This window comes from Dendrobates tinctorius, unplaced genomic scaffold, assembly GCF_039654945.1.
Source record: "Dendrobates tinctorius isolate UK_male_01 unplaced genomic scaffold, ASM3965494v1 ptg000086l, whole genome shotgun sequence".
In the NCBI taxonomy this organism is placed as follows: domain Eukaryota; kingdom Metazoa; phylum Chordata; class Amphibia; order Anura; family Dendrobatidae; genus Dendrobates; species Dendrobates tinctorius.
In genome coordinates this window covers 20,595,133-20,609,724 of record NW_027361754.1, presented here as the reverse complement: position 1 = coordinate 20,609,724, position 14,592 = coordinate 20,595,133, and the positions used below count along the sequence as shown (strand labels likewise).

Here is a 14,592-nt window from a genome sequence, read left to right as displayed (position 1 = left end):
TTGGGATGTATGATGAAGACTTTGTTGCATTGAGTACATCCTGCTGTGGCATATTAAAGCACAAAGACTCTCCATCCATGGTGACCGGGATGGATCCTTCTGATGGACACAATTTCATTTCATTTTCATTAAAAACTTTTACTACTTTGCACTTATCAAGCTTACATGAGCAGATGCTTCACCAGGATGGCGCCAACTCAATGCTGCTGTCCGAAATCGCTCTAATCGCTGCTGTGACTAACATGTGACTGATGTGGGACATTGGGTGCAACACATAGCGGGAACGCTATATGAAAGGTGTGAGGGGGGAACTAGTTTTATTGGAGATGAACCCCAGCCTGGAGGTGGGGGAAGAATAGAACTGGATTGACAGAGGCTTCAGATCTACCATAGTCCATCAGCCTCATTTGCTTATCAATTGAAACGCTGAGATCTCAGTAATAGAGGAATGGACTGACTTTATTCAAGACCTGGCAAACTTAACTCAAAACTTGAGAGTAACCCTTTAAGCATAGGCAACACTAGTCAAATGGTCATCTCTCCTGGATTACCCCTTTAATTGGCTATACCCTCTACAGACATTCACTGAGCATGTGCAACCACTGCTTCATTGTACAACCAATCACAGTGCAGCTTTCAATTCTTACAGACCTTTAAAAAAATAAAAGGTGTTCCTTGATTGGTTGCTTCCCTATCTTTGGTTGCCATGGCAGTATTTTTTCTACATTTTGCCCAATCAAACCAACATACTCTCTGCCGCAGTAAACACGACACGAGGTTTCCTGCAGATACTACAGTTAGTGAGCTGGGTGACGACACACAAGACAAGGCTACTGCGCCTGCGCGTTACTTCCTCAATGAGGGTGTGTGGCTTTCTACCGCCGCAGCCTGTCGTCACTTCCGGTACTCGGCGCTCCTCTCCCGTTCCAGAGCGGAAGTAGGCCGAGAGCGGGCGAGAAAGGCGAAGCTGTAGCCGGTGTCACGATGGCAGGAGCCGACGGAGATGATTCTTTGTATCCTATCGCCGTGCTCATAGATGAGCTGAGGAACGAGGACGTGCAGGTGAGCGGCCATTGAGTCGGGGAGTGAGGGAGTGAGCCGACAGCCTGAGAGCGGCCATCCTGCCTGTGTCTTGGGTACGTGACCCCCCCAGTGTAATGTTATGTATCCCTGGAGAGCTGGGTGACCCCCGTTTTGGCTGCCGCTCAGGGCCAGGAAAAGCAGAGTAACAGCTACCATGGCGACCAGTTATGGCGCTTTGCCCATGTCACATAGGAGCGTAATCGCCACACATGTCGCCGGATGACCACATCGCCCTCCGACCATTGTAAGTGTTCGTAGGTCTCTCCTGGCCCCAAAACGTAGGGTTAAAAAAAAGGTCATACTCATCGGATTTGGAAGAATCTTTTTTTTGTGTGTGTAAAACTAAAGACTAAATTGAATTTTCCACCATCTGATTTGCTCGTTTCTAGTAACCGGTGATTTTTGGCAGCAAGACACGTCCCAACTTAGTTACTTTTACATGGCGCTGCGGTCCACTGATCTAGGGGTGAGCTATTATAAGGATTGTCCATGGCTACTGGTGGGCTGCTGCTGCGGCGGCTGCTGGTGGGCTGCTGCTGCGGCGGCTACTGGTGGGCTGCTGCTGCGGCGGCTACTGGTGGGCTGCTGCTGCGGCGGCTGCTGGTGGGCTGCTGCTGCGGCGGCTGCTGGTGGGCTGCTGCTGCGGCGGCTGCTGGTGGGCTGCTGCTGCGGCGGCTCCTGGTGGGCTGCTGCTGCGGCGGCTACTGGTGGGCTGCTGCTGCGGCGGCTACTGGTGGGCTGCTGCTGCGGCGGCTACTGGTGGGCTGCTGCTGCGGCGGCTACTGGTGGGCTGCTGCTGCGGCGGCTACTGGTGGGCTGCTGCTGCGGCGGCTGCTGGTGGGCTGCTGCGGCGGCTGCTGGTGGGCTGCTGCTGCGGCGGCTGCTGGTGGGCTGCTGCGGCGGCTGCTGGTGGGCTGCTGCGGCGGCTGCTGGTGGGCTGCTGCGGCGGCTACTGGTGGGCTGCTGCGGCGGCTACTGGTGGGCTGCTGCTGCGGCTGCTGGTGGGCTGCTGCTGCGGCGGCTGCTGGTGGGCTGCGGCTGCTGGTGGGCTGCGGCGGCTGCTGCGGCGGCTGCTGGTGGGCTGCTGCTGCGGCGGCTGCTGGTGGGCTGCTGCTGCGGCGGCTGCTGGTGGGCTGCTGCTGCGGCGGCTGCTGGTGGGCTGCTGCTGCGGCGGCTGCTGGTGGGCTGCTGCTGCGGCGGCTGCTGGTGGGCTGCGGCTGCTGGTGGGCTGCGGCTGCTGGTGGGCTGCTGCGGCTGCGGCTGCTGGTGGGCTGCTGGTGGGCTGCTGCGGCTGCTGGTGGGCGGCTGCGGCTGCTGGTGGGCTGCTGCGGCTGCGGCTGCTGGTGGGCGGCTGCTGCGGCTGGTGGGCTGGTGGGCTGCTGGTGGGCGGCTGCGGCGGCTGCTGGTGGGCTGCTGCTGAGGCGGCTGCTGGTGGGCTGCTGCTGAGGCGGCTGCTGGTGGGCTGCTGCTGAGGGGGCTGCTGCTGAGGCGGCTGCTGCTGAGGCGGCTGCTGCGGCGGCTGCTGGTGGGCTGCTGCGGCGGCTGCTGGTGGGCTGCTGCGGCGGCTGCTGGTGGGCTGCTGCGGCGGCTGCTGGTGGGCTGCTGCGGCGGCTGCTGGTGGGCTGCTGCGGCGGCTGCTGGTGGGCTGTGGCGGCGGCTGCTGGTGGGCTGCGGCGGCGGCTGCGGCGGCGGCTGCTGGTGGGCTGCTGCGGCGGCTGCTGGTGGGCTGCTGCGGCGGCTGCTGGTGGGCTGCTGCTGAGGCGGCTGCTGCGGCTGCTGGTGGGCTGCTGCGGGTGGGCGGCGGCTGCGGGTGGGCGGAGGCGGCTGCGGGTGGGCGGCGGCTGCGGGGGCGGCTGCTGCTGGTGGGCGGCTGCTGCGGGGGCTGCAGCTCTCAGATCTTTGACTAAACAGAAGATTTGACTTGGACAAAAACTGTGAAGGATGCAGCCAAAGTTTGACTCTGTAACGCTATAGCATGCAAACATGAAATACATGAAATCGGAATTGCATTACAGCTCTATAAAATTAAAAAGAAAAGGCACTTAGTTCATAATTTGGCCAGTTCATGTGTGCCCAGCAGCCATGACAAGACAATCTTCTGTGCTGTGAATCCAGCCTAATGTGATTCCTCTCCTGGGCTGAAGCCTGCACTTATTTGGGTAGGTAGGTCCCTTCGATGATTAAAACCACCCAGGGGAGTATTCACATTAGGATAGGTTCCCAACAAAGAGGATCACCTTGTCATGTCTCATGGTCACACATGGATTGGCCAATTTATGCGTTAAGTATCTTCGTGTTTTACTATTTTCTAGAGTAATATATTTTAAATTTCATATTTCATGTTTTCATGCTAAAGTGTTAGAGAGCAGCTTTATTTGTTAGTTATATAGGGAGATGGATACTCTTAGTATGCACGTGTACCCACCTGTTCTCTGTTTGGAAGTGACGGTCAGTCTTTTTATGTCAGACAAGCAGGGGACACAGAGCTGGGAGTGGAGCTGCGGCACTAGATCAATGGGTTGGTGTCGTTTTATCTAACACAAGAAAACCACCACACATGTAAGGGCGTCATCCAGGGCACTCGGCAGCTTGTCAATATAATCAAGTAAGACAAAAGCCGGCACTCTGTTCTACCTGTGAAAACTCAAATGTTTATTGTAACTTTATTCTGTTTGTGCTAAAACCACTCAATGTAGGTCCTCAAACGTGTGACGCGTTTTATAGCTATGAATAAGGAAGTTTACTTTCAAAACGCGTTGGGTGTCTGAGGATTGGTGGTCAGTGGGTTTAGCCCATATGGAATAAAGTTAACGATAAACAGTTTTCTGTAGAAGGAAGGTGCTGGCTTTTCTCTTTCATATACACTACCGTGTAAAAGTTTAGTGTCAAATGGAAATTAGAAAAAAAATGGGCAATAAGCCCTAGTCAGCTCACCAACCACCACTTGAGCACGGAACCACGTCCAAACTTGACATATCTTAACTGGAAAAGAGAATTGTGTTCCAGCTCCTAAAATATATCCTTTTATTTTTCACAAATTAAAACATGTTGTACAGGCAATCTCCTCGTATAGAAGTGGATGTGCTCGCGGGCACTAACCAGCCAGCTACATCCACTTCTGTACGAGGAGATTGCCTGTACATCATGTTTTAATTTGTGAAAAATAAAAGGATATATTTTAGGAGCTGGAGCACCCTTCTCTTTCACATAGAAATTTCTTTATTTTTGAAAGAAAAGCAGTTTTTTTCCAATGAAGCTATCATTAAGGCTGAGTTCACACGTGGCGTTTTTTTCACGTTTCCGCGGCGGTTTTAACCCCGCGATTTTGCCGCGAAAACACGAAAAATAAGCATCCCATGCATTCCTATGGGATTCCGCAATGCTGTGCTAATGCTGCGGTTTCTACCACGGCGGAATCGCTTTGCGGTAAAAACCGCAGCATGCTCATTAATTTTGCGGAATCGCGGCGATCCCGCACCCATAGGAATGCATTGTTCCGCTTACTTCCCGCATGTGGCTGTGCACACCATGCGGAAAGTAAGTAGAACATTTGCGGATGGTACCCACGGTCCGGAGGAGAGGAGACTGTCCTCCGGGCTCTGGGTACCATATCCCTGTAAAAAATAGAATTTAAAATAAAAAATATTGTTAGTCTTACCTTCCGGCGTCTTGCGCAGCCTTCCCGCTTCTCTCCAAGCTCTCGTTCCCAGTAATCCTTTGCGAAAATGCCCGCGATGACGTCTGTTCTCGCGGTCATTCGCACGACGTCATCACGATTTACCGCGAGACATCGCGATCCCGCGAGAACGGACGTCATCGCGGGCATTTTCGCAAAGGATTACTGGGAACGGCTGCGCGGGACGTCGGAAGGTAAGAATAACACCATTTTTTTTTTTACATTTTATCTTTTACTACTGATGCTGCATAGGCGGCTTCAGTAGTAAAAAGTTGGTCACACTTGTCAAACACTATGTTTGACGAGTGTGACCAACCTGTCAATCAGTTCTCCAAGCGATGCTACAGATCGCTTGGAAAACGCTAGCATTTTGCAAGCTAAATACGCTTGCAAAATGCTAGTTTTTCCGCGGGAAAATCGCGGGAATTTAAAATGCGATTTTCCCGCGGAATGGAATTCCGGAATTCTCGCGGTAATTTCCGCGAGAGTTCCGGTACGTGTGGACTTAGCCTAAATGATTCAGAAATAATACATTGTTAATGTGGTAAATGACTATATAGCTGCAAACGTCTTCATAGGTGTATAGAGGCCCATTTCCAACCACCATCACTCCAGTGTTCTTACGGTGCTTTGTGTTTGCTAACTGTGTAAGAAATGAAGGCTATTTCATGCGAGAAATTGCCAAGAAACTGAAGATTTGTTATAACGGTATGTACTACTCCCTTCAGAGGAGAGCACAAATAGGCTCTAACCAGAGTAGAAAAAGAAGTGGGAGGCCCGCTGCACAACTGAGCAACAAAACAAGTACACTGCTCACAAAAATAAAGGGAACACTAAAATACTGCATCCTAGATATTACTAAATGAAATATTCCAGTTGAAAATCTTTATTCATTACATAATGGGATGTGTTATGAATAGGTCACCGAGGAGGATAGCAGGAATAGGCTAGGCCACAAGGAAATCAGAAAGGTTGGTAACTAAGCGGATTGCAGACCCCTGATCCTAACAACACAACTAGCAGTAGCCGTGGGGCGTACCTACGATGCTCTAGACACCTCGGCACAGCCAGAGAACTAACTAAGCTTAAAGCAAGAGAGGTGAAATCTAAACTGCCCCGGAGTAGAACCCCAAAGAAATAGCCCCCAAACATGTAATGTCGGTGAGACAAATGAGGCACAAACGCAGGCAGAAAATAGACTGAGCAAATGATGGGGCCCAAACTGTCTAGATAGGATAGGAAAGGAAAGACACTGTCTGTAATCATGCAAAAACCCTAAAAAATCCAACACGTCTGATGTACAACAAACACTGAGGTCTCACGACCTCTCCCCCACTATATCAGCATACTGGTGTGAACTGGCAGCAAAGCAAAAGAGACTAATAAAACGGGACTGAACAAATTGACACAAGCTGTATCATATGGAGCGGGGTCCAGCACTGCCCCAGCAGGGAGCACGCTGAACCCTAACAGCAAAGCAGAAAGAAGCAAAACCAGATCAGATGCAAAGGATTAGCAAATGAGCAACTTAACTGAAAAATGCAGGATCAGGCAGGAGACCGCAAACCTCAAAATACACAGGAAGAAACTAATCACCAGCAGCAAATGAGGGAAGCCTGCTCACTTATATCCTCCCAGTCAGTAACCCCTGATTTCCAATCATCGTCATCAGGTGGCTGACTTCTCTCAACCCGGCCAGCTCCATTACCAGCAGTAACCACCAGAGGGAGCCCCGACTCAGAAGTCAGATCAAGAGAATTCACAACAGGGATGTGTTCAGAACAATAAAACATAAAAATGATCAACGTAAATAAAACTTAATATCCCATGGAGATATCAATTTGGAATGATACTCAAAATCAAAGTGGAAAATCAAATTACAGGCTGATCCAACTTTAGTGGAAATGCTTCAAGACAAGGAAATGATGCTCAGTAGTGTGTGTGGCCTCCACGTGCCCGTATAACCTCCCTTCAGTGCCTGGGCATGGTACTGATTTTGTGGCGGATGTTCTCCTGAGGGATCTCCTCCCAGACCTGGACTAAAGCATCCGCCAACTCCTGGACAGTCTGTGGTGCAACGTGACGTTGGTGGATGGAGCAAGACATGATGTCCCAGATGTGTTCAATCGGATTCAGGTCTGGGGAACTGGCGGGCCAGTCCATAGCTTCAATGCTTTCATCTTGCAGGAACTGCTGACACACTCCAGACACGTGAGGTCTGGCATTGTCCTGCATTAGGAGGAACCCAGGGCCGACCGCACCAGCATATGGTCTCACAAGGGGTCTGAGGATCCCATCTCGGTACCTAATGGCAGTCAGGCTACCTCTGGCGAGCACATGGAGGGCTGTGCGGCCCTCCATAGAAATGCCACCCCACACCGTTACCCACTGCCAAACCGGTCATGCTGAAGGATTTTGCAGGCAGCAGATCACTCTCCACGGCGTCTCCAGACTCTGTCACATGTGCCCAGTGTGAACTTGCTTTCATCTGTGAAGAGCACAGGGCACCAGTGGCAAATTTGCCAATCCTGGTGTTCTGTGGCAAATGCCAAGCGTCCTGCACATTGTTGGGCTGTGAGCACAACCCCTATCTGTGGACGTTGGGCCCTCAGACCATCCTCGTGGAGTTGGTTTCTAACCTTTTGTGCAGACACATGCACATTTGTGGCCTGCTGGAGGTCATTTTGCAGGGCTTTGGCAGTGCTCCTCCTGTTCCTCCTTCCACAAAGGCTGAGGTAGCGGTCTTGCTGCTGGGTTGTTGCCCTCCTACGGCCCCCTCCACATCTCCTGGTGTACTGGCCTGTCTCCTGGTAGCGCCTCCAACCTCTGGACACTACACTGACAGACACAGAAAACCTTGCCACAGCTTGCATTGATGTGCCATCCTGGATGAGCTGCACTATCTGAGCCACTTGTGTGGGATGTAGAGTCCATCTCATGCTACCACGAGTATGAAAGCACAACCAACATTCAAAAGTGACCAAAACATCAGCCAGAAAGCGTTGGTACTGAGATGTGGTCTATGGTCCCCACCTGCAGAACCACTCCTTTATTGAGGATGTCTTGATAATTGCCGATAATTTACATCTGTTGTCTATTCCATTTGCACAACAGCATGTGAAATTGATTGTCAATCAGTGTTGCTTTCTAAGTGGACAGTTTGATTTCACAGAAGTTTGATTTACTTGGAGTTATATTCTATTGTTTAGTGTTCCCTTTATTTTTTTGAGCAGTGTACATTAGTCTGTAATTTGAGAAATTGAAGCCTCACAGGTCCTCAACTGGTAGCTTCATTAAATAGTGCACGCAAAACGCCAGTGTCAACGTCTACAGTGAAGAGGCGACTCCGGGATCCTGGCCTTCATGGCAGAATGGCAATGTAATTAATTTTTTATTATTTGCAGCGGCAGCATATGGGACCTATTCTATGGAGCATTTTATGGGGCAGCATATGGGGGCATAATCTATGGAGCATTTTATGGGGCAGCATATGGGGGCATAATCTATGGAGCATTTTATGGGGCAGCATATGGGGGCATAATCTATTGAGCATTTTATGGGGCAGCATATGGGGGCATAATCTATGGAGCATTTTATGGGGCAGCTTATGGGGGCATAATCTATGGAGCATTTTATGGGGCAGCTTATGGGGGAATAATCTATGGAGCATCTTATGGGGGCATAATCTATGGAGCATTTTATGGAACATCTTATGGGGCCATAACCCCATAACCTTTATGGATCTTGTGGGGCGATCATGAACTGTATGGAGCATTATATGGGGCTCCTGATTCAATATGGATATTCAAAAACATTTAACCTACTGATGTCTCAATTAATTTTACTTTTATTGATATCTATTTTTATATTTGAAATTTACCAGTAGCTGCTGCATTTTCCACCCTAGGCGTATACGCGAGTCAATAAGTTTTCCCAGTTTTTTGTGGCAAAATTAGGGGGGTCGGCTTATACACTGGTGTGTGTGTGTGTGTGTATGTATGTGTGTGTATATATATATATATATATATATATATATATATATATATATATATATATTTTTTTTTTTTTATTTATTTATATTGCAGACCAAAAGTTTGGACGCACCTCATTCAATAAGTTTTCTTTATTTTCATAACTATGAAAATTGTAGATTCACTCTGAAGGCATCAAAACTATGAATTAACACATGTGGAATTATATAATTAGCAAAGTGTGAAGCAACTGAAAATGTCTTATATTCTAGTTTCTTCAAAGTAGCCACCTTTTGCTTTGATTACTGCTTTGCACACTCTTGAGTCTTGGCATTCTCTTGATGAGCTTCAAGAGGTAGTCGCTGGAAATGGTTTTCACTTCACAGGTGTGCCCTGTCAGGTTTAATAAGTGGGATTTATTGCTTTATAAATGGGGTTGGGACCATCAGTTGTATTGTGCAGAAGTCTGGTGGATACACAGCTGATAGTCCTACTGAATAGACTGTTAGAATTTGTATTATGGCAAGAAAAAAGCAGCTAAGTAAAGAAAACCGAGTGGCCATCATTACTTTAAGAAATGAAGGTCAGTCAGTCTGAAAAATTGGGAAAACTTTGAAAGTGTCCCAAGTGCAGTGGCAAAAACCATCAAGCGCTACAAAGAAACTGGTCCACATGAGGACCGCCCCAGGAAAGGAAGACCAAGAGTCACCTCTGCTGCGGAGGATAAGTTCATCCGAGTCACCAGCCTAGAAATTGCAGGTTAACAGCAGCTAAGATTAGAGACCAGGTCAATGCCACACAGAGTTCTAGCAGCAGACTCATCTCAACAACAACTGTTAAGAGGAGACTTTGTGCAGCAGGCCTTCATGGTAAAATAGCTGCTAGGAAACCACTGCTAAGGACAGGCAACAAGCAGAAGAGACTTATTTGGGCTAAAGAACACAAGGAATGGACATTAGACCAGTTGAAATCTGTGCTTTGGTCTGATGAGTCCAAATTTGAGATCTTTTGTTCCAACCACCGTGTCTTTGTGCGACGCAGAAAAGGTGAACGGATGAACTCTACATGCCTGGTTCCCACCGTGAAGCATGGAGGAGGAGGAGTGATGGTGTGGGGGTGGTTTGCTGGTGACACTGTTGGGGATTTATTCAAAACTGAAGGCATACTGAACCAGCATGGCTACCACAGCGTCTTGCAGGGGCATGCTATTCCATCCGGTTTGCGTTTAGTTGGACCATCATTTATTTTTCAACAGGACAATGACCCCAAACACACCTCCAGGCTGTGTAAGGGCTATTTGACCAAGAAGGAGAGTGATGGGGTGCTACGCCAGATGACCTGGCCTCCACCGTCACCAGACCTGAACCCAATCGAGATGGATTGGGGTGAGCTGGACCAACAAGTGCTAAGCATCTCTGGGAACTCCTTCAAGACTGTTGGAAGCAGGGCTGTGGAGTTTGAGTCGGAGCTCACTTTGGTGGAGTTGGAGTCTGTATAAAATGGTCTGACTCCTAAAATATATAATAAATTGGGTACACTAGTTCAATGCAGAATGTGATGAATATTTTTTCATAGGAATCTTGGAAAGTTATGAAATGTCCTATAAATGGCTGTTCTATTCCTGATCTAAGGCTACATTCACACAGCGTTTTTGCTGCGTTTTTTGAGGACATGTTTTTCAGCTGCAAAAGCAGATCAGCTTTTTAAAAACCGCATCACCTGAAAGGTTTTTGAGCTCAAAGATAATTTCAATAGCAAAAGCAGATTTGAAATCTGCTCTATCCATTTATCCATATCTGTCTATCCATATCTTATCTGTACCAAAAGAATGAAATCCGGGTAGCACACAGACTAACACTCCTTTTTTTTTTTTTTTTTTTTTTTTTTTTAGCACCAGTCAGGTACACTTCATAGCTGCCCAAAAGGACGCCCAGGACAGGCATTGCTCGTCTTCAGTAACACATCAACATCAATTGATAGTTGGAATAAATAGACTGCATTCACCACATCTTAAGGTGCAGGCTTTATTTTCAAGTGTAGGGGTGTGCAGTATAAGGTTCTGCAGCAGCTGAGGTGTGCAGTATGAGGTTCTGCCCCACCCCCCCCCCCCCCCCGGTTTTGATCCTGGCCAAAACCGTTTCTTATAGATATGGTGAACCCTCAGGTAACCCTAAATGAAGGTCAATGGACACAGGTGGCTGAATTGAAGGAATTTCTTAATCACCAATTTACCGTGACTAAAAAATTACAAGCTGAGGATTTAACTCCTGGCATTTTCATAAGGGAGTGGAAGAACTTGCTATTTTGCCTGTCCCAAAGAGGAGATTTAATCGCAGATGGCATTTCTGCTTCAATGAAACGGAGACATAGCTATTGGAAAATAAAATTTTTCTGGCAGCTGTTTATGTGGACCCAAGTCATCGTATATTGTTTGATGATAAACAGCTTACTAAAGGAAAAGAAGCTCTGACTGAGGTAGCAGTTAGGATGAGTGGCCTACAGGAGGACTGCCAGGCGCAAGAGGACTTGGGTCCTGACAGTGCTACTGCTGCCATATCTTTATCCTCATCAGATGAGGAGTTTGACTTTGACAAGTATTTGGATGATATGGAGCAGGCAAAGTGTTGCTGCAAGGAAAAAGATTTCACTCTGTCTCCTATAGCAAGCATATTGACCATATTTCAGCAAAATGTTTCACTTGCTCTCAAAGAAAAATTCAACCGTTCATCAAAACTGACTGTGCATGAGGCAATTCCTTTATACACGGAAATTGTTAGAGATGTTGCCCATGTGGTTACGGCTTTGCCTCCAACTCAAGTTAGTGTAGAAAGGTTGTTCTCTGGCCTTAACCCCTTACCTACAATTGACGTAATATTCCGTCCATGTGACCATGGACCTAATTACCATGGACGGAATATTACGTCATCGCGATCAGCGGCGCCCACGTGGTGAGCGCCGCTGATCGCGGCCGAGTGTCAGCTAATTATCATAGCTGACACCCGGCACAATGTGTCAGGGGCGGTCACGGACCGCCCCCGACACGTTAACCCCTTGCACACCGCGATCAAACGCGATCGCGGTGTACCGGGGGTTAAAGGGAAGCATCGGCAGGGAGGGGGCTCCCTCCGTGCTTCCCTGAGCCCCCCACGGCAGCGCAATGTGCAGCGCTGCTGCGGGGGACTCCCTTCCTCCAGGCCCCCGAATCCAAGATGGCGACGGGGGCCTTCGGGGGCCTGAGGAAGCTGGCTTCCTCAGTGCCTGCAAAGCGCAGGCATGAGGAAGTCTGCAGCAGTGCCTGTGACAGATCGCTGATCTGTCACAGTGATCTGTGATGTGACAGATCAGCGATCTGTCACAGGACAGTGATGTCCCACCTGGGACAAGGTAATAAAGTAAAAAAAAAAAAAAAAAAAGTGTTAAAAATAATTTAAAAAAAATCGCTAAATAAATTAGTTAAAAAAAAAAAAAATATTCCCCAATAAATCCATTTTTTGAAAATAAAAAAAACCCAAAACAATAAAAGTACACATATTTGGTATCGCCGCGTCCGTAATGACCTGCCCTATAAAACTGTCCCATTAGTTAACCCCTTTAGCGAACCCCTTAAAAAATAAAAATAAAAAACGAAGCAAAAAATAATGATTTATTATCATACCACCGAACAAAAAGTGCAATAACGCACGATCAAAAAGACGCATATAAATATGCATGGTACCGCTGAAAACGTCATCTTGTCCCGCAAAAAACGAGCCACCATACAGCATCATCCGCAAAAAAATAAAAAAGTTATAGCTCGCAGAATAAAGCGATACAAAAATAATTATTTTTTATATAAAATTGTTTTCATTGCAAAAAACCGACAAAACATAAAAAAACGACCTAAATGAGGTATCGCTGTAACCGTACTGACCCGAAGAATAAAAACGCGTTATCAATTTTACCGCACGCGGAACGGTGTAAACGCACCCCCCAAAAGAAATTCATGAAAAGCTGGTTTTTGTTCATTCTGCATCCCAAAAATCGGAATAAAAAGCGATCAAAAAATGTCACGTGCCCGAAAATGGTACCAATAAAAACGTCAACTCGTCCCGCAAAAAATAAGACCTCACATGACTCGGTGGGTCAAAATATGGAAAAATTATAGCTCACAATATGTGGTGATGCAAAAACTATTTTTACAATAAAAAGCGTCTTTTAGCGTGCGACAGCCGCCAAACATAAAAACCGCCATAAATCGTAAATCAAACCCCCCGTTATCACCCCCTTAGTTAGAGAAAAATAATAAAACTAAAAGAAAATGTATTTATTTCCATTTTCCCGCTAGGGTTAGGGCTAGGGCTAGGGTTAGGGCTAGGGTTAGGGCTAGGGTTAGGGTTAGGGATAGGGTTAGGGCTAGGGCTCAGATTAGGGTTAGGGGTGTGTTGAGGTTAGGGTTGGAGTTATAATTGGGGGTTTCCACTGTTTGGGCACATCAGGTGCTCTCCAAAGGCAACATGGCGTCTGATCTCAATTCCAGCCAATTCTGCGTTGAAAAAGTCAAATGGTGCTCCTTCCCTTCCAAGCTCTGCCATGTGCCCAAACAGTGTTTTACCCCCACATGTAAGGTATCAGCCTACTCAGGACAAATTACAAAACAACTTTTGGGGTCCAATTTCTCCTGTAACCCTTAGGAAAATAAAAAATTGGGGGCAAAAATATAATTTTGCGGAAAAAAATGTTTTTTTTATTTTCACGCCCAGGCGTTATAAACTTCTGTGAAGCACTTGGGGGTTCAAAGTGCTCTCCACACATCTAGATAAGCTCCGTGGGGGGTCTAGTTTCCAAAATGGGGTCACTTGTGGGGAGTTTCAATAGTTTAGGTACATCAGGGGCTCTCCAAACGCACATGACACCCGCATACCAATCCATCAAAGTCTGCATTCCAAAACGTCACTACTTCCCTTCCGAGCCCCGACGTGTGCCCATACAGTAGTTTTCTCCCACATATGAGATATCAGCGTACTCAGGACAAATTGGACAACAACTTTTGGGGTCCAATTTCTCCTGTTACCCTTGGGAAAATAAAAAAAATGGGGACTAAAAGATGATGTTTGTTGAAAAAATACGATATTTTTATTTTCATGCCCGGTCGTTATAAACTTCTGTGAAGCACTGGGGGGTTCAAAGTGCTCACCACACATCTAGATAAGTTCATTAGGGGGTCTAGTTTCCAAAATGGGGTCACTTGTGGGGGGTTTCCACTGTTTAGGTACATCAGGGGCTCTCCAAACGCAACATGACACCCGCAGACCATTCCATCAAAGTCTGCATTCCAAAACGTCACTACTTCCCTTCCGAGCCCCGACGTGTGCCCATACAGTAGTTTTCTCCCACATATGAGGTATCAGCGTACTCAGGACAAATTGGACAACAACTTTTGGGGTCCAATTTCTCCTGTTACCCTTGGGAAAATAAAAAAATGGGGACTAAAAGATCATGTTTGTGGAAAAAATACGATTTTTTTTATTTTCACGCCCGGACGTTATAAACTTCAGTGAAGCACTGGGGGGTTCAAAGTGCTCACCACACATCTAGATAAGTTCCTTGGGGGGTCTAGTTTCCAAAATGGTGTCATTTGTGGGGGGTTTCTACTGTTTTGGTACATCAGGGGCTTTCCTAATGCGACATGGTGTCCGATCTCAATTCCAGCCAAAAACGTCAAATGGCGCTGCTTCCCTTACGAGCTCTGCCATACGCCCAAATAGTGGTTTACACCCACATGTGGGGTATCAGCGTACTCAGGATAAATTGCACAATATCTTTTAGGGTCCTGTTACTTTTGGAAAAATAAGAATTGAGGGTGAAAAGATCATTTTTGTGGAA

At 47.4% G+C, this 14,592-nt stretch overlaps 1 protein-coding gene across 1 annotated transcript in view; it reads left to right on the top strand.

The window, feature by feature from the left end:
* The first annotated feature begins 839 nt into the window (after positions 1-839).
* The window catches only part of PPP2R1B (protein phosphatase 2 scaffold subunit Abeta), a 53,072-nt gene continuing 39,319 nt past the window's right edge, over positions 840-14,592 (top strand). The window contains exon 1 of the mRNA XM_073585137.1: positions 840-1,062. Coding sequence (XP_073441238.1) covers positions 985-1,062 — 78 coding nt within the window. The 5' untranslated portion in view covers positions 840-984. The remainder of the gene's footprint in view (positions 1,063-14,592) is intronic.